General features: G+C 39.1%; 2 protein-coding genes and 1 long non-coding RNA gene across 3 annotated transcripts; 2 read left to right on the top strand and 1 right to left on the bottom strand.

Annotated features, from left to right (window-relative positions):
- Nucleotides 1-113: 113 nt before the first annotated feature.
- On the top strand, nucleotides 114-9,533 carry LOC310721359 (uncharacterized protein). Its single transcript, XM_083533011.1, has 6 exons — nucleotides 114-889; nucleotides 6,166-6,492; nucleotides 6,592-6,731; nucleotides 6,856-6,971; nucleotides 7,224-7,525; nucleotides 9,456-9,533. Exons 1-5 carry the CDS (start codon nucleotides 775-777, stop codon nucleotides 7,363-7,365), a joined length of 840 nt encoding a protein of 279 aa, XP_083389137.1. The 5' UTR covers nucleotides 114-774; the 3' UTR covers nucleotides 7,366-7,525; nucleotides 9,456-9,533.
- Nucleotides 9,534-11,914: 2,381 nt separating this feature from the next.
- Nucleotides 11,915-23,655, top strand: LOC310721403. Its single transcript, XR_014532023.1, has 3 exons — nucleotides 11,915-12,081; nucleotides 12,114-12,494; nucleotides 23,570-23,655. It is a non-coding gene; the product is annotated as an uncharacterized lncRNA (long non-coding RNA).
- LOC310721352 (uncharacterized protein) lies at nucleotides 20,722-24,592 on the bottom strand. The gene is made up of 5 exons (XM_083532999.1): nucleotides 23,906-24,592; nucleotides 21,791-22,159; nucleotides 21,554-21,696; nucleotides 21,298-21,410; nucleotides 20,722-21,040 (listed from the first exon to the last, which is right to left on the bottom strand). Exons 1-5 carry the CDS (start codon nucleotides 24,060-24,062, stop codon nucleotides 20,899-20,901), a joined length of 924 nt encoding a protein of 307 aa, XP_083389125.1. The 5' UTR covers nucleotides 24,063-24,592; the 3' UTR covers nucleotides 20,722-20,898.
- Between the last annotated feature and the right edge of the window lie 1,387 nt (nucleotides 24,593-25,979).

The following is a 25,979-nucleotide window of genomic DNA, read 5'->3' as shown; positions in this document are numbered from 1 at the left end:
CACCAGGAAGAAGCAAAGGAGGAAGTTCTAAAAGAAAGTTCATGGATATGGTGAAGGAGGAAATGCAGGTTGTTCACTCACACACACATACATTATATATATACAGAAACAGTTCATTTTAATGAGACGGAGACTAAGCTGACTGAGGTGAAGCAGCCAAGCTAATTAACCCAGGAACAGGGTAGGAACATTCTGATAACCTGCTCAACCTGCTTCTTTTTCTTTGAGACTGCTCAAAGCAACATGTTTGTCGAGACTGGACTGTTTTCTTTTCCTTTGTTTTCGTAACACACTAGTTTTTTTGGAACTGTGGAATCGAATCATTTCCCGGTGAATCTATCGATTCAGATTCGATGGAACCGACTCTCCTGAACCCTATTCGTTTGAATTGAAGTGATCAGACTAAACTCTTTTGAACCGCGTTACTTGAATTACATCCAAGGAGTCGAAATGAACGAATCGAATCTTTTTGAAGGGAGAGTACTAAATCAAACTTTAAACGAATTGTTTTGAGTTGAAAGGGGACATAACACACCGTTTCCGCTTATATCATGTTAATCCTGAGGACCTATAGAGTGTTATTGCATCCTTCATATCTCTTTTTCTTTTTTCCTTTTTTTTTCACATTTTATAAAAGAAAGATATATGCTTCTGTCCGAAAAAAGCCGAGCTCTTGGAGGCGTTCCGTGGGCGTGGCTAAAGAGTCGCGAGCACCCGAAACTTTTGCGTCACTATAAATAAAACAAACAAAAACTTTATAGTCTTACACTAACTATGGATAACAATCCGATCCAGCCAGACATGTTTAAACCAGAATCGGATCCCAGGTCTGAAATTGAGCAATTGAACATCAAGAACAACAGCAATGACTACAGCAGGATGTGGTACGGTAAGTACTGTACAAGGCACTGTACAAAGTTCTCCTTCCTTCACATCCAAAAACACACTTCTTTAGAGACGTTCTTCTCAAATAAGTCCTGTGCAGAGCCGCTGTCGACTTCCCTAACCAAATGAAGCATGGTGATGGGCGTTCTACTGAAAAAGAGTCCATACAAGGAATTCCACCCTTCATGACGTCATGAAGGGCTATACTTGAAAAAACTTTCAGAAACCTAAACGAACTCAGAAGCAGTGTATTTGGCACAGAAATTCTCAGTCATATGTCCAAATATTTTTTGTTAAACTTTGGCCATGTTTAGCATGAGAATCCAACTCTTTAACAGTGTAAACAACTCAGAATGTATGAAATAGCATTATACCCACCACTGAACTGTATAGTATTGGTGTACACCCTCATAAGCCAATGAGTAACTCATGTATTTTGTAAATTGAATATCTGTGCTATTGTGATTTCATATTCACAATATCAGTTTAGTTAACTGTTAAATAACTGCTCTTTGTATTTTATTTTATTTTCTATAAAAAATCTATTTATTTTTACAGATATATATACACACACACACACACAAAATGAAAATTTACATGAGTATTTACACATTTTCTATAATATATTTTATATAACTCAATTTCAGGTCAGATAAAGTGCACAAGTTAACAAAGCCATGTTTTTTTAATACTTTACATACTAATAAATATTGTCATAAAAAAGTATTACTGCCCTGATTCACCCGCTCAATAAATACATTTCTTCCTTTGTACTTCTTGTTGTTTTTCTAAAAATTAGCACATGAGTGTTGAGTTATGGGTTTGGATGGAAATAGTGTACAATGGTTTACTTGTTGGTAGCCAGTGGGAAGTAATCAGAAATATAATCACTGTAAGTCGTTGCTCACTTCTGTAACACTAAAACCTGATAAGTAGGAATCAATAAAATATGCCAAACATGCAGTAACATTGTTCAACAAGAACTCTGTCAGCTATTTATTCAAACAGTGACTAATGCCTAATTTAATGTAATTTAATTTAATGCAAATCACAGACTCCATTTTAGTTCTTTCATAAATTAACATTTGATTCTGTTTTTTTGCCTCTAAATAACTACAAAATTTGTTTCAGACACAAGATGACAGCAAATATAAAGATTTAGTGTCTGCATTTTCAACTCTCTTTATGGACCCCTAGACTTGTGCACATTATTATGAAAACAAACAAACAAACAATCTTGTTTTTGAGGGTGCCACTTACATTCATTGATGCATTAGAGAGGGACATCAATCACTGATGCCTGCAGGATTTTGAATAGGCTAGATTGAATATAGGTAGAGAAGTCATTTTTGTCCTTTTTTTTGATCTGGCAGTCAGAGTCCATCTTCGCTAATATTCTGTTCACTCTGTGTACCTCTGTGTAAAAGAAGTTACACAAGTTGCAGTAGACGATTAATAAAGATTGTGCTTTGACTGTGTTGGTGCTTCTATGGAACCATCTGACTTTGTTTCTGCTGAATAAAGGTCTTTTTCTTTGACACCACAACACTGGATCCTAAACTTAGTGTTGTTTTGTTTGTTTGACATATAAAACTTTGTTATTAAATTTGTTACTTTTGATAATAATTGGCCATGACAAAAGTAAACAGAAACTAAATGACTACTACTAGGCCTGTCATTTTCTTCCAGACTCCAACACAAATACAACACATTACCCTAGACGTTAAACTGAACTTAACTAAGATGTTAAACTGGAACTTAAATTTGAAGCGTACTCAGAATGGAAATGTGGGAATGGGGAAAAGGGCCTTTCAAAAAGAACATACATATGAAACAAAAAGTAATATGCACTTATTGTTTACATGGCTGCGTTTGCATAAATCAAAAGTCCTATTTGTAAAAAACTCTTCTGGCCATGTCTTCTGATAATATAGCCACCTCTACTATAGTAACCATTTCATTGTTCCAGTGAAGTTATATTAAAAATATCCACCTTATGGGAAAATTGAAAGTTTATCAATAGGCAGTTGATTCTCAAAACACAGTGCTGTTTGATTTGATCATGTCATAGGACATTAAACCAAATACAGACTAAAAGTAAATAAAGGGTGTACTTTTTGTGTATAGTCTGTCAGTACCTTTTTGAGTCCTAAAATGACTTGAGTACATTCTGTTGGTTTCTTGCTATTTATCAGATTTGATTAGATTGCCTAAAACACTAATACAAAGATAAGTATATGTGATATGTGTATGTGATAAGGTAAGATCAGAAGAGGCCCCGCCCCGTCTGTGCTACTTGATTGCTCTCTTTCTCTAATGAACCATGTTCTGTTGGGCATCTCTTTATTCTGCTGGCTGAATCCACTGTTGCTGGAGGGTCCAAAATTGTTTTACTGTTTTTAATGGGTTCAATCTCAGTCAACACTGTCTCCTGTAAGAAAGGTATGAGTAAACTTTTTTGGGGCAGAGGGGGAGAAGCAGACGTTATTGCGCACAATGTTCAATTTCCTTATTAAAGCTTGTGTATAATCACAGACAGTCACTTCCAGATCACCTGAAATGAAAGTAGTTTCTTTTTAGTTCATGGAGTTGAGTTTAAATAGCAACAGTTGTGTTTAAGGCTGTGGTATTATCCTGATTTCATATAATACTGCAGGTAAAAGATTTACCCACTTCTGTTTCTAGCATTTTTGATAAGGTGATTTTTGGTAAAATGTTTCTTATTACAATTTGCGAACTATGAGGATGGTAGAGGAAATAAAACTTCCAGTCAATACTCGATAGTTACACAGTTTTTGTGTCAGTTTGGCAGCAAATGAAGTATTGCTGCCACAATCACTTAAATATAGGATACTATGTCTAGGGATGATTTCTTTTGCTAAAATGTTAACAGGCATTTTGCATTTTCTTTTGAACCATATTTACTATGACCAACAAATATGTCCATCAGGAGCATGGATGATTTCATATAATCCAGGAGTGAGGTGTTGAGATTGGCAAAAGGAGATATCAGACTGAGCGGAATTAACCTATTAGAATTTAATGTCAGTGTCTGGTGGATTTGGTGTAAAAACATTATAAAACTACGAAAAAACACAATCTTTACTTGTGGGTGGTGAGGGCATGTCTTTTTTGTCAAACCATTGAACAATCTTTAACTATGCAACATCAAGTTAAAGCCCCTTAATCACCAAATAGTGCAAAATAATGCAATTTGCTTAAAGCATAACATGAATAAGTGCAAACAATGACCTTTAAACAGTGTAGTGAACTAGTAAGCAGAACCAATCCTGCAACCTTCATCTCAAAAACAGAAACAAAAGCATGGCTTTCAAAAAGTGTGCAAAATTGCTGTTTGCTTTTTATTGCTGATGAGGAAATGCATGATGAGTGTGAGGCAATGCACAATGTTATCTTAGGGCAAGGATGCTGTGCTTCTGGTAAGCTTTTTTTTTTTTTTTTTTGAGAGAAGGAAGCAAACGGCTGCCTCCCCCATTGCTCTGTTTGGCGTCTGCTGAGGAAATCTCACGCACTGAGATCAAAGGGGTTTGCAGGTTGTGCTTGCAGAAGAGGGTTGGATCATGCTTTTTTCCCATTCACCTGAAACAGAGTGTTTGCACATGGCAATTTTTCTACAGGCTTATTAGTTATGGAGGTCCTAAAGTTAGCCCTTTTGGCTTGCCTAACAAACCCTGTGACATCTGAGTTTTCATTCATAGTAGAGTGATGAGGTTGAGGAGACACTTGCAGCTTATCGCTCACTATCTGTGATATCATGAACAATGGACCAGGTCGTCCCTTTTATATAAGCCTTGCAGTGTTATATCGGAAAGCGTATGTAGCAGCTGGTCAGGTGGGGGGCAGCGCTACACATTATGGTGGTACTACATGCCTATCAGGCAGAACTTTTAAAAGAAGCAGATAAAGGTGAAGGGTTAATGCCTGTGTCAAAGAGTTCTATGGAAGCTGTGGTGGCGAATGAAAAAGGCATATCTGGCTTAAATATGGTCTCAGAAAGCATATTCCTAGCTGCATGTGGTCCTATTCCCAAGTACATGCATCTTATCAGAATTAAGCAGAGGAACAAGCATCCACTGTCTAATGTCCTTTGCATTTTTTTCAAACATTATTAAACGTATGTCTCTCATCTGGCTTTGCATCAGCATAATAATTGTAGCTAATGCCTTGTTTATGAATCATTTCACCTAGCATATACAAGGGAAACGACAGCACGCCTAAGACAAATTCTTGTGGAACACCAAACCTTGTTTAGCAAGTGTAGAGAACTCACCATTTAATCAATAAACTGATATTGACCTGATTAGTGAGATAAGACCTGAGCCAGGAAAGAGCCCTTAATTTCAACATTTCCTAGTCAAGGAATTTAGGAGAATATTGTGATTAATTGTGTCAAAAGCTGCACTAAGATCAATTAATACAAACCAGAATACACTGCCATGTTTAGTGGCAGGTTATTTATAGTTTTTTGTCTTACATTTATGGCATTTGGCGACTTACAACTGAGCAGGGGAAGGTTACGGGCCTTGCTCAAGCGCCCAGCAGTGTCAGCTTGGTGGTGGGATTTGAACTTCCAATCCAAAGTCCAATGCCTTAACCACTGAGCTACCACCTCCCACACCTCCCAATTTATCCTGTTATCTATTGTTCTTTCTCTTACAGTTCTCACATAACTACATTATAACTATATGATAATACAATTAATATACACTCATTAGCCACATTACTAGTTCATCACACAGTTGTTTTTTATATATATATATATATTGCGCAATATATCATGTCAATATATATCAGTTGCAAGTTACTAGAAAAGCACATACTGTACATGCATATAGCAGTTGTAATATTAATTGATTGTTTAGCCATCGGTTAAGTAACTCTCATACACCTGTTCCAAGCAAACTCAAATTCCCTTTTCCTTATTTTGTCATTCAGTGGTTATGGGAACAGGATTATACAGTGTATCGACATTTATTTTGGGCGGCACCCAGGAAACATCTGTTGTTCTCACATAACGCTGACTGTAAAACACTTTAACAGTAAAACAGGAAATAGGCTTTTAATATAACACAAATGCAAAGAGACAAGTGCTCCATTGACAGTCACTCTGGGTCTAGTTTTAGACAATTTAATAAGCAATTTTCTCAAGTACTAAAGTATGACTTAATTGTAAGATTCTATATTAATACTTAAATATAGAAGTGAACAATTTTTGATTGAAGATTTCAAGTATTAGATTTGTATTTGTTCTACCATTAGGACTCAACACAGCAGGAGGCAGATGCTACAGAGTGACTGCAGTGTGTGTGTTGCTGCTTTGTGCTCTCCTGCTAATTGCCGTTACAGTGCTGTGGATCAAATTCAGCAACCTCTCTATAGAAAAAGACCAGTTGAAGACCAGTTACAACAACCTGATTTTAAACAGAGACCAGTTACAGACCAGTTACAACAGCCTGACTTTAGACAGAGACCAGTTACAGACCAGATACAACAACCTGACTTTAGAGAGAGACCAGTTACAGACCAGATACAACAACCTGACTTTAGAGAGAGACAAGTGTCAGTATAGTAGCATGAAATATAAAGGTGAGTACTGTAAATACTTAAAATTGATTAAAAGTATAACACAAAGGTCATGTATGTACATTAAACACCTAGAACTTAATTGTGCTACTGTGTAATCAGAGCTTGTTAAAGAAGGATGGAGACTCTTTGGCACAAGTGTTTACCACATCTCTACTGAAAAGAAGAGCTGGGCTGAGAGCAGACAGTACTGCAGAGACAAAGGAGCAGACCTGGTGATTATTAAAAGCAGAGAGAATCAGGTGTGTGCATGCATGTGTGTGTGTGTGTGTGTGTGTGTGTGTGTGTGTGTGTGTGTGTGTGTGTGTGTGTTTAAAGCAATGTCTAAATCATTGCATTTATTTCATATTGATCTCTGTATCACAGGAGTTTATTATTCAACAAATTGGCAAAGATTATCAGCTGTGGATTGGTCTCAGTGACATAGAGACAGAGGGAAAGTGGAAATGGGTGGATGGGACAGAGCTGACCAGTGGCACAGGGTAAGAGATGATAATTTATTCTGTATCTTAGTGTATTTATCAGACTGTTCCACCAAGAGTGATTTTCCAACTTCTTGTCACTTTTCTCTTGCATTAAAAAGAGAAATCACACTATCATCATCCCCCTGTTATATTCTTATTTGTAAGTTATAAAGGTTTTATGATTGGTATAAATCTCAGTGAACACAGATGAAGAAGGTTGACATGAAACTGAACATAAGTAAACACTGATTCTGAATCTCTGGCTTTCAGGTTCTGGTATAATGGGGAACCAAGTAATTCAGGAAATAATGAGGACTGTGCTGAGATGTGGAAGTTTCCAGATAAGATGGCCTGGAATGACAGACCATGTTCTGAGCAATCAAAGTGGATCTGTGAGAAAAAATTATTATAAAAATGATCATTTTTGGACAGACACAAAATAAATTATTATCACATGCCTTCCAACCTATTTAATGTATGTAATAATTAGTAAGAGCTATTTATCTTGTAACGCTTTCACTAACCTGCTCACAACATGTTACTTTACATTTTACATCACATTTCACATTTCAGTGATAAAAAGCAAAAAGCATCTCTCTCTGCTTCTGGCTTTGCTGGAATCCTCAGTATCAGTGAAAGTTATGGGGATTGCAGTGGTAATCAGAGCCTTATTCCCATCCCAGCAGCCCCTGCTCCGAGCTTCCCACTAGGCCTGAAGCAGCGTTTTCAGCCCTTCGGCAGCTCTACAGCTTCTCGTGTGTTTCAGAGCACCACCCCAACTTCTCCATTGCCGCCAAAGAAAGTAAAGCTTGATTCTGAAGGGATTGAAGATCAAGGTAAGAAGAAGAAAAAGAAGAAGAAAGAGAAACACAGCAGAGATGAGACTCTGATGAGATGTGGCCCACATTAAACAGGAAGATATAGCTTATGAATGTAGTGAGCTGCAAGTCTCAGAGCTAGTGGAGGAAGATAGTACAGCTGAGAGAAAGAAGAAAAAGAAGATTAAAAAAGAAAAGGAGAGAATGGATCCAGAGGATGAGGTGGCTATTGATGCCAGTTTAATAGCCAAACAGGAACCAATGGACACTTCCTTCGGTGACATTAAGAGCTCTGTGCAAAAGAAAAAGAAGAAGAAAGCCCAAGCTGAGTAGGCATTTATTAAAGGTCTCACTTACTTACTTGCTAAGCACTTTTAAGGAACACTGTACTAATACTGAATATGGCCAGATTTGATTTCAGAACAGCTTCAGCTCTTAGTATTAGCAGTAGTGGTATTAGTAGGTAGTCCAGTGGTTAAGGTGTTGGTCACTGTGGATAAGGGCATCTGCCAAATGCCATACATATAAATGGAATTAGCTGATCCAAACTGTGCCAAGATTCATTCACCAACCCATTACACCACCTCCACCAGTCTGGACTGTTAACACAAGGAAGGCTGGGTCCATGGATTCCTACTTTTGACACATAATTCCGACCCTACCATCTGTGTGCTTCAGATGAACTTGAGATTCAGGAAAGCAGGCTAGATTTTTCCTGTTTGGCAAGCTTGTGACCACTGCAGCCTGAGAGAGAAGTGGAGTTTGATGTGGTATTTTGCTGTTGCAGCAAATCTAACATCCACCTCAAAGTTCAGCATGCTGAGCATTCTGAGATTATTTTCTGCTTACCACAATGGTAATGTGGTTACCTGAGTTACTATTGTCTTTCTGCTTGCTGGAAACAATCTGGCCATTCTCTGTTAACCATCATTTATCATCAACAAGGCATTTCTGCATGAAAATGTGCCGCTTCACTAAATGTTTGTTCTTTATTGAATCATTTTGAGGGAACTTTATTGACTGCAGTGTGTGATCTTCGATGATCAGCAAAATAAATATTCAAACCAGCCGTTGGACCCCAACAATCGTACCATGGTCAAAATACATTTTGATGGGTGAACATCATTCAAAGCTGCTGGCTTACATGTGCATGATTTTATGCATCACTTTGCTGCCACACGATTGGCTGATTCGAAAATTGCATTAATGATGAGTGTACAGATCTTTCTAATAAAGTGCTTTGTGAGAGTATGTTTTGATTGTAACTTTGGCAATTTTAAGATGTCAAAAATGTTATCTACAACAGCTAGTCATGTTATTACAAGCTTTATAAAGACTGAACATTTTCAGGGGAGTGGTGGCTCCAGCGGTTAAGGCGCTGGGTTGCCGATCGGAAGGTCTGGGGTTCGAGCCCCGGTATCGCCAAGCTGCCACTCTTGGGCCCTTGAGCAAGGCCCTTAACCCTCTATGCTCCGGGGGTCCCTTATGAGGGAAATATCAAGGTCCGTGACGTCGGAGTGACGTGGGGCCGCCTTCCCGTGGGCTCACCACCTGCAGGAGGGACCGTAAGGGACGGTGCTGTGAGGATTGGGCAGCAGTCGAAGGCGGGGGCCTGCTTAGACTGCTTCCCCCGCGACCCGAATTACGGATAAGCGGGAGAAAATGAATGAATTTCATACTTTAGAATCCTTACATACTTTTTCATATTTTGTAAGATATGAATAGTTCACTGATTTAACTGCACAATAAAAAAACTACTTTATATTATTAGTCTATAATTTATTTCATTTTCTTTTGATGTGTTTCTAAAGATTATGTAAGATGTTTCTTTTATGATCTGAACATGGTGTCCAAAGCTGCACTAAGATTAAGCAATACAAACAAGAAGGCACAGCCATAGCAGGTTTTTATCCTTTTTATACTGATATCCTCACTCCTCCCTTCTACCTGGCTGGAGGGGCTCCATTGTGGGGCCCAGGCTTTATCTTGGGGAGGGGCCTTTTCATGGGTTCCAGGATCTGCTGGAGAGGCCCCTTATAGGCTCCTGGCTTGATATTGATTGGATGCCCCATAAGGCAAGTTCTAGCCTTCTCCTTCTTAATGAATCAACATCGGCCGATTGCAAATTACGCCGATTATTAGGCAGGTGCATCTGATGCCCCAAACCATGCGTGTACATTCTGCACTTGCGTGAGAGAACATAACTCTCTCATACCAACAGGTGGCAGAAGTCTGTATTCGTCATCTAACAAGGAAACCGGAAGAGATAGAACTGTGAATATATAAAGCAAGCAGCATTTCCACCTACCACAATTACTGCTATCAGATTTGTGTAGCTTTTTTTTAATCATGTCTGCCAAGTTGCTGCTCGCTGCCACAAACAGGAGGGGTTATTATACTATTATATCAAGTTGCAATAAAGCACATACATGGACATACAACAGTCTCACAACATTTTATAATTGAATCTATTGATTCGTGTTCATGGGCATGAATTTTGCTCTTTTTCAGGGGATCATGGGTAATGATGACATAAAGGCCAAAGTTAATCTTTTTTTTAAAATAACAAACAAGAAAAAAAATTCAATGTCTGTGGTATCCAGTGGCAGAAAGAAAACTTTGGCGGAGGTACCAAAAATACTTCCTATTGAAATACATTACATAGAAAATCGTCCTCAGTGACCCAAATAAAAGAGGGAACTATATCAAGAAATGCTGCAAGACTGAGCTGGCCTCGCTGCAGGAACTAATGTCAAATCTGCAGGTACTGAAAAAATTTTCACTGCCTTCTGACCAAACATATTGAAGCATTCAGCAGTGCTTAAAAAAATTGTATTTATCAATGATTTTGTCTGATGGAGACTAAACAGTCTGCAACATACTGTAAGAGTATGATTTGATTTGAAATGTTCCTGATTGAATCTAGCCAAAATTATTATTAATTTGCTGAAAACAGTAACAATAAATAACAGCTGACTACTTTTTTTAATTGTAATGATTAGAAATGCGGCTGCTCCTGATACAGCAGGCAGGGGTGGAGGTGCTTTATTTCAGGACTTATTAATCAATGCAGTGAAAAAACTTCTAAAATCAACTACCTTTAACTTTAAACTAGTAAAATGTTCATGAAACATTTCAGGCAAGAGTCTGGTGGTCACATGACTGTGTAGTGACTTGGGCGACTGCTGTATTTAGGACTTCCTGCTTAAGTGTAAGTTTCACAACTAAAACAAGTTACACGCTGATCACACTTGTTGCGCATTGCACGTTTAATATGAATAAGAAAAATATTTTCAGCATACCAGCAACAGAAATCGGCACTCAGGCAGTGTTTCTTCAAGACAGCGCAGTTTTAGACAATATAATACAATGGTGATCAATCTAATGACTGATGAATACAGCACTAAAATATCAGGGTTACTGTAAGAAAAGACTGGAGATAAATTACATTTATGCAAATAAAGAATTTACAGCAGTGATTAAAACTGGATCCAGTGATAGTGAAAAATCAGACGAAGATGTAAAAGTCAGTTTGGAGACCCAGAGGGACAGAAGCTTAGGTAAGATACACTTATGTGAGTGTATAAGCAAAAAATATATACAGTATATGGGGATCTTTACTTTAATTCGCTCTTAGTTTACTTTACTACTGTACTTGTTTTAATCTACTTCATCTAAGGCAGACACACAATTTGGTGTTTAAACAACTGTGCATATAACTGTGCTTATAAATCCAAAGCATGAATCAAATCTGACGGTCAGGCAAGTAGCATACAACATAAAACAGTTAAAATCCGTTATGTGGAGCATAAATCAAATCAAACAAACATGAAACAAGACTCATGAAAGGAGGGGGATATTATATGGGGATAAAAACCATATTTAAAATATCCTTGGCCTGAGAACAAGATTTTAGGACAATTAAAGCACAAGATATTTGGAAAAGGCTAGGTCCCCCCTCACCGCTGTGGCCCGAGTTCGATCCCCGGTCAGGGAACCAACCCCAGCCACTCTTAATGCCGGTCCCAAGCCCAGATAAATAGGGAGGGTTTCTTTAGGAAGGGCATCCAGCATAAAAACATGTGCCAAATCAAACATGCGGACAATCCGCTGTGGCGACCCCTGATAGGAGAGGCTGAAAATTTGTTTAATAGAAGTGCTCATCTATGTGACAGCACTGGAAGATAAAGTGCTCGTTTGCTACCCTCAACAAGTGGCATGGTCAAGCAGCGATTCATGGATTTTGATTATGTTGTAAGGCGAACAGAGACAGGTGGGACATGGCAAATGTACTAAGAGGGACATAGGAGGTCAAGTTACAGGTCAAGTTCATTTCAACTAGCAGAATAGGTGGAAGACGTGATCAAAGTCTTCTTCTTTTGGGTGCTTCTGTTAGGGGTCGCCACTGCGGATCATCCGTCTCCATACCTCCATGTGTTCTACATCTGTCTCTTCAAACCAACTACCTGCATGTCTTCCCTCACCACATTTATAAATCCCCTCCTTGGCCTTCCTGTTTTCCTCCTTCCTGGCAGCTCCATCCTCAGCATTCTCCTACCGATATACCCGATATACCCCTCCTCTGCACATGTCCAAACCATCTAAATCGCACCTCTCTCACCTTTTCTTCAAAATGTCCGACATGTGCGGTCCTTCTTATAAACCCGTTTCTCATCCTTTCCATCGTCCATCGTCTCTCCCAATAAAAATCTTCAGCAAAAATGTAAAAATAATTGTATTTAATTCTCATTATTCTATATTCAATACTCTATACTCCAAGTGAAAACAGAATTCTAGAAATGTCTGTAAATTAATAAAAAAAAAAACCCACAGAAATATCACATGCACATGAGAATTCAGAATCTTTAAGTTAGTATTTAGTATGGAATGGTGAAACACGCTTTGCATACCTGGTTTGAGGGATTTTCTAGCATTCTTCTATGAGAATCCACTCAAGCTGGGTTAGGTTGGAGGTGGAGCATCAGTGGACACCCACTTTCAGGTCCCTCTAGAGATGTTCATAGGGTTCAAGTCAAAGTTCTGGACAGGCCACTCTAGGACATTCACTTTAGGTTAGGGTTGTTGTCATGTAGGAAAATGAACATTCGGCCCAGACTGAGGTCCTGAGTACTGTGGAACAGATTTTTATTGAGGCTATCTCTGTACTTTGCTCCATTTAGCTTTCCCTCAACTCTGACAAGTCTCCCAGTCCCTACTGCTGAAAAACACCCCTACAGCATGATGCTGCCAACATTATGCTTCACTGCTGGGATGGTTTTGGGAGGTGATGAGGTGCCTGGTTTCTTTCAGACAATACGTTGAAAATTGAGGGCAAACATTTCAATATTAGTTTCATCAGACCAGAAAATCTTGTTCCACAAAGTCTGTGAGTGCTCTAGGTGCTTCTGTGCAAACTTCAAGCAGGCCTTCATGTGTTTACCACTAAGGAGAGTATTCTGTCTAGCCACTCTCACATGAAGCCCAGACTGGTGAAGGGCTACAGTGATAGTTGTCCCTCTGGAACTCTGTCCCGTCTCCACACAGGATCTCTAGAACTCAGTCAGAGTGACCAGCAGGTTGTTGGCCAACTCTCTGGCTAAGGCCATTCTTAAGCTGGCACTAACTGACATAAACGCAAAGGGAGTTAAGACATTTATTTAATATTCACTTTGTCATTAAGGATTTGTTTTACCATTATATTGTTTTTGACTTATTATTTTCAAGATAGACAGAAAGAGAGAGAGAGAGAGTGAGAGAGAGAGAGAGAGAGAGAGAGAGAGAGTGAGAGAGAGTGAGAGAGAGTGAGAGAGAGAGAAGCTTTTAAGAGAACAAAAGTTTGATACTTATAGCCTCAATTCACAAAAGTTTATATGCTGTGTAAAATGTAATAGAAGGCATAATCTGCCAATTTTATAAACCCAAATGTGTGTAAGGTATAAAAGACCCTGGCCTTTATAATCTAAACACTTTTTTTTTTACCTGAAATTAATGAGTTATATGAAAAATTAAATAAGTAAATTAACATGTGGAAGTTTGTAGTGGGCAGGTTAATGAGGGGGACACAGAGTTAACTATTCTCAAATGATGGATACAATTGGTTGAACTGCACATTACATACGTTTGATACGTTTGCATTTAATAATAATAATAAATTTGCAGTAGATTCTAAAATTGCCATTTCTGGAGCACATTTTTCTACAGATCCATTTTAATTGATGAGAGCATGGTCTGTCATTTCAGGCCATCTTATTTGGAAAATCAAAATTTTCAACACAGTCCTCATCATCTTTAATAGCCCAGAAACAAAAAAAACCCTGGTTTCTCTGTACAGTCAGGTTGTTGTAACTAGTCTGTAACTGGTCTTTTTCTGTGTTCAGGTTGCTGAATTTTGAATTTGCTGAATCTCACCACAGTCCTATAAACTTTCCCTTTCACTCTCACAGATACTCTTCTATCACAAATTACTCCTGTCACTCTTCTCCACCCACTCCACCCTGCCTGCACTCTTTTCTTTACTTCTCTAACACACTCTCCATTACTTTGCACTGTTGACCCCAGGTACCTGAACTCCTCCACCTTCTCCACCTCTTCTCCCTGCAACCCCACCACTCCACTGCCCTCCCTCTCATTCACACACATGTACTCTGTCTTACTTCTACTGACTTTCATTCCCCTTCTCTCCAGCGCATATCTCCACCTCTCCAGGCTCTACTCGACCTGTTCCCTACTCTCACCACAAATCACAATATCATCCACAAACATCATAGTCCAGGGAGACTCCTGTCTGGACCACCTCATCCGTCAACCTGTCCATCACCACTGCAAACAGAAAAGGGCTCAGGGCCGATCCTTGATGCAGTCCAACCTTCACCCTGAACCAGTCTGTCGTTCCTACTGCACACTTCACTGCTGTCACACTGTCCTCATACATGTCCTGCACCACCCTCACATACTTCTCTGACACACCAGACTTCCTCATACAATACCACAACTCCTCTCTTGGCACTTTGTCGTATGCTTTCTCTAAATCCACAAATACACAATGCAATTCCTTCTGTCCTTCTCTATACTTCTCTATCAACATCCTCATTGCAAATAAGGCATCTGTGGTGCTCTTCCTCGGCATGAAACTATACTGTTGCTCACAGATGGTCACCTCTTCTCTCAGCCTGGCTTCCAATACTCTTTCCCATAACTTCATAGTGTGACTGATCAACTTAATTCCCCTGTAGCTACTGCAGGCCTGCACATCTCCCTTATGCTTAAAGATCGGTACCAGCACACTCCTTCTCCATTCCTCAGGCATCCTCCCACCTTCCAGAATCTTGTTAAACAATCTGGCTAAAAACTCCACTGCCATCTCTCCTAAACATCTCCACGCTTCTACCGGTATGTCATCTGGTCCAACTGACTTTCCAATCTTCATCCTCTTAATCGCTGCTCTCACTTCCTCCTTACTTATCCTATCTACATCCTGCTTCACCAACTCCACATCATCCAACCTTCTCTCTCTCTGATTTTCCTCATTCATCAGCTGCTCAAAATACTCCCTCCACCTTCTCAACACACTTTCCTCTAACTTGCAGCACATCCTTCCCAGCTTGGTCCCTCTGCCTGGCCAATCGGTATAAATCCTTTTCTCCTTCCTTAGTGTCCAAACTCTCAAACAGCTAGTCATATGCCTTTTCCTTGGCTTTCGCCACATCCCTCTTTACCTGCTGCCGCATCTCCTTGTATTCCTGCCTACTTTTTTCATCACTCTGTCTATCCCACTTCTGTTTTGCCAACCTCTTTCTCCTTATGCTCTCCTGCACTTCCTCATTCCACCACCACATCTCCTTGTCTTGCTTTCTATTTCCAGATGTCACACCAAGTACTTTTCTAGCTGCCTCCCTCATCCCTCCTGCAGTAGTTTCCCAATCACCCAACACCTCTTCACCACCACCGAGCCCCTGTCTGACCTCTTCCCTGAACCTCACACTACAATCTTCCTCCTTCAGTTTCCACCATCTTATTCTTCTCTCAGTCCTCACTCTCCTCCACTTCTTCTTCACCTCCAAAACCATCCTACAGACCACCATCCGATGCTGACTAGCTACACTGTCCCCCGCCAAAACCTCAGATTCTCCAATCTCCTTCAGGTTGCATCTCCTTCATAGAACATAGTCCACCTGTGTGCACCTTCCCCCACTCTTATACGTCACCCAATGACGGCTTGCTCATCAGGGACAAACGCACACCATTCACCTTCACTGTTGTTTTCTGTAAAGCTGCTTTGAGACAATGTCTGTTGTGAAAAGCGCTATACAAATAAACTTGACTTGACTTGACTTGACATGAGCAAGCCGTGGCGACAGTGGCAAGGAAAAACTCCCTTAGATGATATGAGGAAGAAACCTTGAGAGGAACCAGACTCAAAGGGGAACCCATCCTCATATGGGTGACATCAAGAGTTTGGTCATAAATCTTTGAACAATACAGAACAATTTGTGATCATCATAGATCCAGCATCAGCTTCTCCATGCCAGGGCCTTTAAACACTCGGCATCTACTTCTCCATGATCATCCATAGGTCCATAATCTTCACGAGGTGGGACGTGACTGGAGCTGGCCAAACCTCAGGATGCCTCGGGATGGGGAGAGAAAGAGAAGCAGTGGAGAGGAATTAGCGTAGCTGCTGTTCATGATATTAACAGCACAAGTTGATAATGTGCATGTAATCATATATTCTGGAGCACAAGGTTGTGATGTGATGTGTGTGATGTGTGTTATGTGTAGGCTTTGCTAAAAAGATATGTTTTTAATCTACACTTAAACTGGGAGAGTGTATCTGAACCCCGAACACTGTCAGGAAGACTATTCCAGAGTTTAGGAGCTAAATGTGAAAATGCTCCACCGCCTTTAGTGGACTTTGCTATTCTAGGAACTACTAGAAGCCCAGAGTTTTGAGATCTCAGGGAGCGTGACGGATTGTAGCGTGTTAAAAGACTGGATAGATACATGGGAGCCAAACCATTTAGTGCTTTATAAGTGAGTAGCAGTAGTTTGTAGTCTATTCGAAACTTAATAGGAAGCCAATGTAGGGACGATAAGATTGGGGTTATATGATCGTATTTTCTTGACCTAGTAAGAACTCTTGCTGCGGCATTCTGAACTAACTGAAGCTTGTTTATTAATGATGCAGGACATCCACATAGTAATGCATTACAGTAGTCTATTCTAGAGGTCATAAACGCATGGACGAGCTTCTCTGCATCAGATATAGATAACATATTTCTTAGCTTAGAAATATTTCTAAGGTGAAAGAAGGCTGTTTTTGTAACTTGATTGATGTGATTTTTAAAAGATAAGTTGCTGTCTAAAATAACTCCCAGGTCTTTAACCGTTGAACTAGTAGTTACAGAACAACCGTCTAAATGCAGGCTGAGATGCTGGAGCTTCTGTGTACTAATTTTTGGGCCGATGAGCAAAATCTCCGTTTTATCAGAATTTAATAGCAGAAAGTTATGGGTCATCCAATCTCTTATTTCTTCAACACACTCAGTTATGCGAGCTAATTGAGCTGTATCGCCTGGTTTGGATGAAATATATAGCTGGGTATCATCAGCATAACAATGGAAGCTAATTCCATGCCTTCTAATAATATTTCCTAATGGAAGCATGTATATTGTAAAAAGCAGGGGTCCTAGAACTGACCCTTGTGGCACGCCATAATTTACTAGCATTATCCTGGATAGCTCTCCATTTAAATCTACGAAATGGTAACGATTGGACAGGTAGGATTTAAACCAGCTTAATGCCTGTCCCTGAATACCGATGTAATTCTGTAAGCGATCGAGGAGAAGATCATGATCTATAGTGTCGAACGCAGCACTAAGATCTAGTAAAACTAATAGGGAGATGTAGCCTTGGTCTGAAGCTAAAAACAGGTCGTTAGTGATTTTAACTAGAGCAGTTTCTGTGCTATGATGGGGCCTAAAACCTGACTGAAACTCTTCAAAGATATTGTTCTCCTGCAAGTGGTTACATAACTGGGCAGCGACAATCTTTTCTAAAATCTTAGACATAAATGGGAGATTTGAAATTGGTCTGTAATTCGATAGCGTGTTTGGATCCAGATTAGGTTTTTTAATGAGGGGCTTAATAACTGCTAACTTGAGAGATTTAGGGACATGACCTAACGATAGTGAGTAGTTAATAATATTGAGAAGAGGCTCACCAGCTGTATATAACACTTCCTTCAGTAGTTTAGTGGGAATTGGATCTAACTGACATGTTGTTGATTTAGCTTTCATAATAGCATCATACAGCTCTTCCTGTCCTATACATGTAAAACAGTGTAGTTGTGGGGTTGTAAGTACGATTGTGTCAGGAGATGCTGTCAGAGGTTGAACTGCCACAATTGTTTTTCTAATGTTATCTATTTTTTCAGTGAAGAAATTCATAAAGTCTTCACTACTAAACTGTGATGGAACACATTTTTCAGATCCCTGATTTGTTGTTAATTTAGCGACTGTACTGAAAAGGAACCTGGGATTGTTTTTGTTATTTTCTATGAGTTTGCTCAGGTGTTTAGCTCTAGCAGCTTTTAGCGCCTGTCTGTAGCTAAGCATACTGTCTTTATACGCAATTCTAAATACCTCCAATTTAGTTTTCCTCCATTTTCTCTCCAGATTACGTGTTGTTCTCTTTAGGGCATGCGTATGACTATTATACCAAGGTGCAGGTGCTTGTTCTCGAACCTTTTTTAACCGGATGGGGGCAACAGTGTCTAAAGTGCTAGTGAGGATAAGGTCTATGTTGTTCGCCATCTCATCAAGATGATCAGCAGTTATGGGTTTAATGTGAAACTGAGATAACAGGCAGGTTATTTATGAATCTGTCCTTAGTGGTTGGAATAATAGTCCTACCAAGTCGATACCGTGGTGAAACACGGTTAATCTGCTCTACCGGTAGTGTGTACAGTAGGAGATAATGGTCTGTGATGTCATCACTCTGGGGTAAAATATCTATATCAGTGACGTCTGCTCCGTAGGATATTATTAAGTCTAGTGTGTGGTTAAAATGGTGGGTTGGTCTGGTGACGTTTTGTTTAACTCCAAAAGAGTTTAGTAAATCGACAAATGATAATCCTGATAATGATAATGATAATCCCCCCCCCACACGACCAGTCTGACGGGGCTCATGCTTATAAACATTCCTTATTACTAAAATACGTGTTCACCACTGCCATTTCCATCCTTTTAGCAAAATCTACCACCATCTGCCCTTCCACATTCCTCTCCTTAAAACCATACCTACCCATCACCTCCTCATCACCTCTGTTCCCTTCACCTACATGCCCATTAAAGTCTGCCCCAATCACCAATCATTCTTTCCTAGGTACACCATCTACCACTTCATCTAATTCACTCCAGAATCTTTCCTTCTCCTCCATCTCACAGCCAACTTGTGGAGCATAGGCACTGATGACATTTATCATCATCCCTTCAACTTCCACCGTCACCCTATCAGAAACTCTCTTCACCTCCACTACACTTTTACTGTACTCTTCCTTCAGGATCACCCCTACACCATTTCTCTTTCCATCCACACCATGATAGAACAGTTTGAACCCACCTCCAATGTTCCCGGCCTTACTCCCTTTCCACTTGGTCTCCTGAACACACAACATATTTACCTTTCCTCCTCTCCATCATATCAGCTACCTCTCTACTTTTACCAGTCATAGTACCAACATTTAAAGTACCAACCAAACCTCCACTCTCCTACACTTCTCCTTTCCCTGCCGTCTCTGAAGATGTCTTCCTCCTCTCCTTCTCCTCCTTTGGCCAACAGTAGCCCAATTTCCAACGGTACCCTGTCGGCTAACGATACCTGTGGCGGTTGTTGTTAACCCGGGCCTCGACCGATTTTACGCTGGATGCCCTTCCTAACGCAACCCTTCCCATTTACCCGGGCTTGGGACCGGCACTAAGAGTGCACTGGCTTGTGCACCCATAATGGCTGGGTTTTTTAATTTCCTTATCTAGTCAGCAAAATATGTGAACAACAGATACTAGGAAGAAATGTGCCTTTTGTGTCTGTTTGACCAGCATCACTTTGAGACTTCCATTTGACATTCAGTCTGCTTGTGAGATAACTGGATTGTGACAAAAGCAGCATAATTTTTGAATAAAACTTTCATTGGGCATATCAAGCTGTCAGGGTCAGGCCTGGAGTTGGCTGCATGAGAGTAAGGTGCTCTAGCAATCTGCTACAGGGAGGTGGGTGAACCAAAATAAATATCCAACACAAAAGCAGAGCAAAAAAATCCCACAACTTTAAAAAGGAAAAAATAGAATCTCTTCAGGACCTCAGGAAAAATCTTAAAGTCTTATTCTTAATATGTGGCAAAAAGCACATTTTCCCTAGAAAACGCAGAACAAAACAAAAATAACAAGCAAAAACAAGGACTTATTTGGAAAAATTCTGAAAAAGCTTTTATGATCAAGCAAGCATTTGAGAAATTTTTTTTTATTTAAATAAACACAGGTTAATGGAGCACAGGTGGAACAATGAGATATATGGGGACACAATGGAGGCATCAGATGGGGAGACAATGGAGGCATCCAAGTGGAAAACACAAGGAAAGAAAAAAATATTTGCAACACAAGTCTTGAGAGAGTGACACTACATTGACCAGTCAAAGTGATCAGACATGTCACTCAAAACAGACAAGCACAATGTACAATAACTAAATTAAAGAAATTATAAATAATTAAAATTATAAGATGGATTAGGTGAACATATTCTATAAAAAGCTTTTCCACTGTAGTATGCATGACAACACATCCCTGGATTCTATACTTACTTTGTTTCTTTTGACTTGGAATTTAAACTGTTATTGAATTTGTTGTTTTAAATATATATATATATATCAGTTAAATCAGTCACCTAGTCATATCTCATAAAAATATGAAAAAGTACTGTATGTAAGTGAAATGGGTGAAGTAACGTGGTAGGTTGTGAGCAGGTTAGTAAAAGTGTTACAAGATAAATAGCTCTTACTGATTATTACATACATTTGATAGGTTGGAAGGCATGTAATAATAATTTATTTAGTGTCTGTCCTAAAATTACCATTTTTATAATAATTGTTTCTTACAGATCCACTTTGATTGCACAAAACACGGTCTGTCATTCCAGGCCATCTTATCTGGAAACTTCCACATCTCAGCACAGTCCTCATTATTACCTGAATCATTTGGTTCCCCATTATACCAGAACCTGAAAGCCAGAGAATCAGAATCAGTGTTTACTTATGTTAAGTTTTATACTTTTTTGTCAACCTTTTTAGTCTGTGTTCACTGAGATTTATACCAATCATAATACTCTCTATAACTGACAAATAAAAATATAACAGGAGATGATGATAGGGTGATTTCATCCTTTTAATGCAGCGAAAAGGAAAGTTGGAATTTTACTCTTGGTTGAACAGTTTGATAAATACACTAAGATATAAAGATAAATAAAAAATCTTTTACCCTGTGCCACTGGTCAGCTCTGTTCCATCCACCCATTTCCACTTTCCCTCTGTCTCTCTGTCACTGAGACCAATCCATGCCTGATTATCAATGCCCATTTGTTGAATAATAAACTCCTGTGATAGAGACCAATATGAAAAATTGCACTGATTTAGACTTTGCTCTAGCTCACACACACACACACACACACACACACACACACACACACACACACACACACACACACACACACACACACACACACACACACACACACACACTGTTCCTCCTCGCTTTTAATAGTCACTAGGTCTGTTCCTTTGTCTCTGCAGTACTGTCTGCTCTCAGCCCAGCTCTTCTTTTCAGTAGAGATGTGGTAAACACTTGTGCCAAAGACTCTCCATCCTTCTTTAACAAGCTCTGATTACACAGTAGCACAATTAAGTTCTAGGTGTTTAATGTACATACATGAGCTTTGTGTTATACATTTAATCAATTTTAAGTATTTACTCACCCTTAGCCTGCATGCTACTATACTGACACTTGTCTCGCTCTCCAGTCACGGTGTTGTATCTGGTCTGTAACTGATCTCTCTCTACAGACAGGTTGTTGTATTTGGTCTGTAACTGGTCTCTCTCTACAGACAGGCTGTTGTATCTGATCTGTAACTGGTCTCTGTCTAAAGTCAGGTTGTTGTAACTGGTCTGTAACTGGTCTCTGTCTAAAATCAGATTGTTGTAACTGGTCTTTAACTGGTCTTTTTCTACAGAGAGGTTGCTGAATTTGATCCACAGCACTGTAACGCCAGTTAGCAGGAGAGCACAAAGCAGCAACACACACACTGCAGTCACTCTGTAGAATCTGCCCCCTGCGGTGTTGAGTCCTAATGAAAGAACAAATACAAATCTAATACCTAGAAATCTTCAATCAATAAGCACACCCACACAAAGTTTTATACACACAACACCACCACATTTTTAGTGAAATCTTTAGAAAATTCATGAAACTTTAATAAAAATAGTGAAATTATGGTAAAAATCAAAGCTGACTTGGTAATTTTTGGGTTCCAAATCAACTTAAATTTTTTAGGGTGGCACAGTAGGACAGTAGACATTGTTTCTGCCTCACCAAGGTTGGAAAATATGTGAGAAATTCAAAATTTTATATTTAAGTATTATTATGAAGTATTACACTTGAGTCATACTTGAGTACTTAGAAACGTATCAAGAAATAGGGTACATGGAAAGGAAGCACATTTTCAGGAACAAAAGCATAAATGACAATTAAAAATGTTTTTGAAACTGCTGGTTTTTTTTTTTTTTTTTTACAAACAAAGGTCCATAGCTGTATATGCCAACTTTGGTTGATCACTTCAGAATAATCATTGGGAACTATATAAAAAGTGCTGTAAATTTACCACAATTACTTTTACTGAGTAACATATGTATGAATAAGTAAATAAATGTTTTATCTTTGACCACAGAATAGAGCAATCACAGAACTACTTTGGTTCCATCAAAGCATGATTTTCGTGAAGTTCTGTGATGATATGTACTGCTTTTTCCATGTCAACATTTGTAACCTACACCTCAGGTCATGGTTCTGAAAAAGCATATAAGGTGCACTGAGATAGAGCCTTACTTCATGTTTGGTGGCTTTGCAGTGGCTTTTCCCGTTATAAACAACCAAAGACCAATTTTTCTAAAAGCCTGATTAGGTAGAAATTAATAGCATAGGGTACACTGACTTGTGCAGACCCAGGAAATCCATAAACACCTGATCCAAAAGAAGATGACAAAAATGTAGAATAAAAATAGCGTGCATGCATGTGATTTTGTACTAGGGCTCCTGGCAATGAGGAAAGGTAAAATAACCCACTCTTTGTGCTTGACCCCCTAATAATATAAATATAAATGTTTTTTTTTTTATGTGTTTTTTCTTCTTCTTCTTCTTTCGGCTGCTCCCATTAGGGGTCGCCACAGCGGATCATCCGTCTCCATACCACCCTGTCCTTTACATCTGCCTCTTTCACACCAACTACCTGCATGTCTTCCCTCACGACATCCATGAACCTCCTCCTTGGCCTTTCTCTTTTCCTCCTTCCTGGTGGCTCCATCCTCAGCATTCTTCTACCAATATAATTCATGTCCCTTCTCTGCACATGTCCAAACCATCTCAATCTCGCCTCCCTCACCTTGTCACCAAAACTTCCAATATGTGCTGTCCCTCTAATAAACTTATTTCTAATCCTGTCCATCCTCGTCACTCCCAACGAAAACCTCAACATCTTCAGCTCTGCTACCTCCAGCTCCACCTCCTGTCTTTTACTCAATGCCACTGTCTCTAAACCATACAACATCTCAGGTCTCACCACAGTCCTATAAACTTTCCCTTTTTATTCTTGCAGATACTCTTCTATCACAAATCACTTTGTGTTTTTTTATTATTATTAAATTTTATAAATAATTAAATAAGAGGTTAAATTATTGATGCCCGGCACATTCATATAAAATTGTATTGTGACATTACTACATTATTACAGGTTATTACAAAAGCTTTAAAAACAGCTTGTTTTGTTTGAAATGAACTGTTTTATAAACATGAATTTATAAATGTGTGTGTGTTTTACCTGAGCTTTCGGTTTGTTCAAAGCTTTTTGTCCTCTGGGTCTCCATATTGTCCTCATTCGCATAAATATCTTTATATGATTTCTCACTGTCATTGGAATCAGCTCCGTTGTCTGCAGTAACTTCTACATTTGCATAAATGTCCTCAATCATCTCCATTTTTTTCTTTTAAATAATGCTGACCTTTCAGTGGACAGGCTCTTTTGCATTAAATTGTCCAAAACTACACCCAGAGTGACTGTCAAAGGAGCACTGCTTACTTGTGTCTTTGCATTTCTGTTATATTGTAAGCCTATTTCCTGTGTCACTATCATGTGTGAACAACAAATGTTTCCTGGGTGCAGCCCAAACTAAATGTCAATGCACTGTATAATCCTGTTCCCAGAATCACTGAATGACAAAATAGGGAAAAAGAAATTTGAGTTTGCTTGGAATTAATATATAAGGGTTACTTAACTAATGGCTAAACAAGTTAACAATATTACAACTACCATGTGCCATGTTATTTCAATGTATTCTATTTAATAAGTTTCTATAGTGCTTTGTTGATTTTACACTTTGACCACAGGAAGCTACTGCAGTTTGGTCTCCTCCTTTACTCGCAGCCAGTATTATTAATCTTTATTTGTGCATACAAAGCTGGTTACTCTCAGGAAAATTAAGAGTAGCACACAGACTCTTACAGTATGTCCTTTGTCTCTTTTTGTTACTTTCTTTGCACTAAAAATATTTGCACTAGTTTTTTAATCACCTTATCATTGTATAAAATATTTTCTTATAATAATCTTCTTTTTCTTTTTTTTTTTTTTTTTATGTATATATATATATATATATATATATATATATATATATATATATATATATATATATATATATATATATATACAGTGAGGAAAATAAGTATTTAAACACCCTGCTATTTTGCAAGTTCTCCCACTTAGAAATCATGGAGGGGTCTGAAATTGTCATCGTAGGTGCATGTCCACTGTGAGACACATAATCTAAAAAAAAAAAAATCCAGAAAACACAATGTATGATTTTTAAACTATTTATTTGTATGATACAGCTGCAAATAAGTATTTGAACACCTGAGAAAGTCAATGTTAATATTTGGTACAGGAGCCTTTGTTTGCAATTACAGAGGTCAAACGTTTCCTGTAGTTTTTCACCAGGTTTGCACACACTGCAGGAGGGATTTTGGCCCACTCCTCCACACAGATCTTCTCTAGATCAGTCAGGTTTCTGGTCTGTCGCTAAGAAACACGGAGTTTGAGCTCCCTCCAAAGATTCTCTATTGGGTTTAGGTCTGGAGACTGGCTAGGCCACGCCAGAACCTTGATATGCATCTTACAGAGCCACTCCTTGGTTATCCTGGCTGTGTGCTTCGGGTCATTGTCATGTTGGAAGACCCAGCCTCGACCCATCTTCAATGCTCTAACTGAGGGAAGGAGGTTGTTCCCCAAAATCTTGCAATACATGGCCCCGATAATCTTCTCCTTAATACAGTGCAGTCGCCCTGTCCCATGTGCAGAAAAACACCCCAAAGCATGATGCTACCACCTCCATGCTTCAGAGTAGGGATGGTGTTCTTGGGACTCATCATTGTTTTTCCTCCAAACACATTTAGTGGAATTATGACCCAAAAGTTATATTTTGGTCTCATCTGACCACATGACTTTCTGCCATGACTCCTCTGGATCATCCAAATGGTCATTGGCAAACTTAAGATGTGCCTGGACATGTGCTAGTTTAAGCACTGGAACCTTCCGTTTTTCACCAAGCTGCTTGTCAATTTCTCCGTAGCCCTTTCCAGCCTTGTGGAGGTGTAAAATTTTGTCTCTAGTGTCTTTGGACAGCTCTTTGGTCTTGGCCATGTTAGTAGTTGGATTCTTACTGATTGTATGGGGTGGACAGGTATCTTTATGCAGCTAACGACCTCAAACAGGTGCATCTAATTTAGGATAATAAATGTAGTGGAGGTGGACATTTTAAAGGCAGACTAACAGGTCTTTGAGGGTCAGAATTCTAGCTGATAGACAGGTGTTCAAATACTTATTTGCAGCTGTATCATACAAA

The sequence above is a fragment of the Silurus aristotelis genome (assembly GCF_946808225.1).
Source record: "Silurus aristotelis genome assembly, chromosome: 27".
Lineage (NCBI taxonomy): Eukaryota > Metazoa > Chordata > Actinopteri > Siluriformes > Siluridae > Silurus > Silurus aristotelis.
This window is presented reverse-complemented; position numbering and strand designations above follow the sequence as displayed.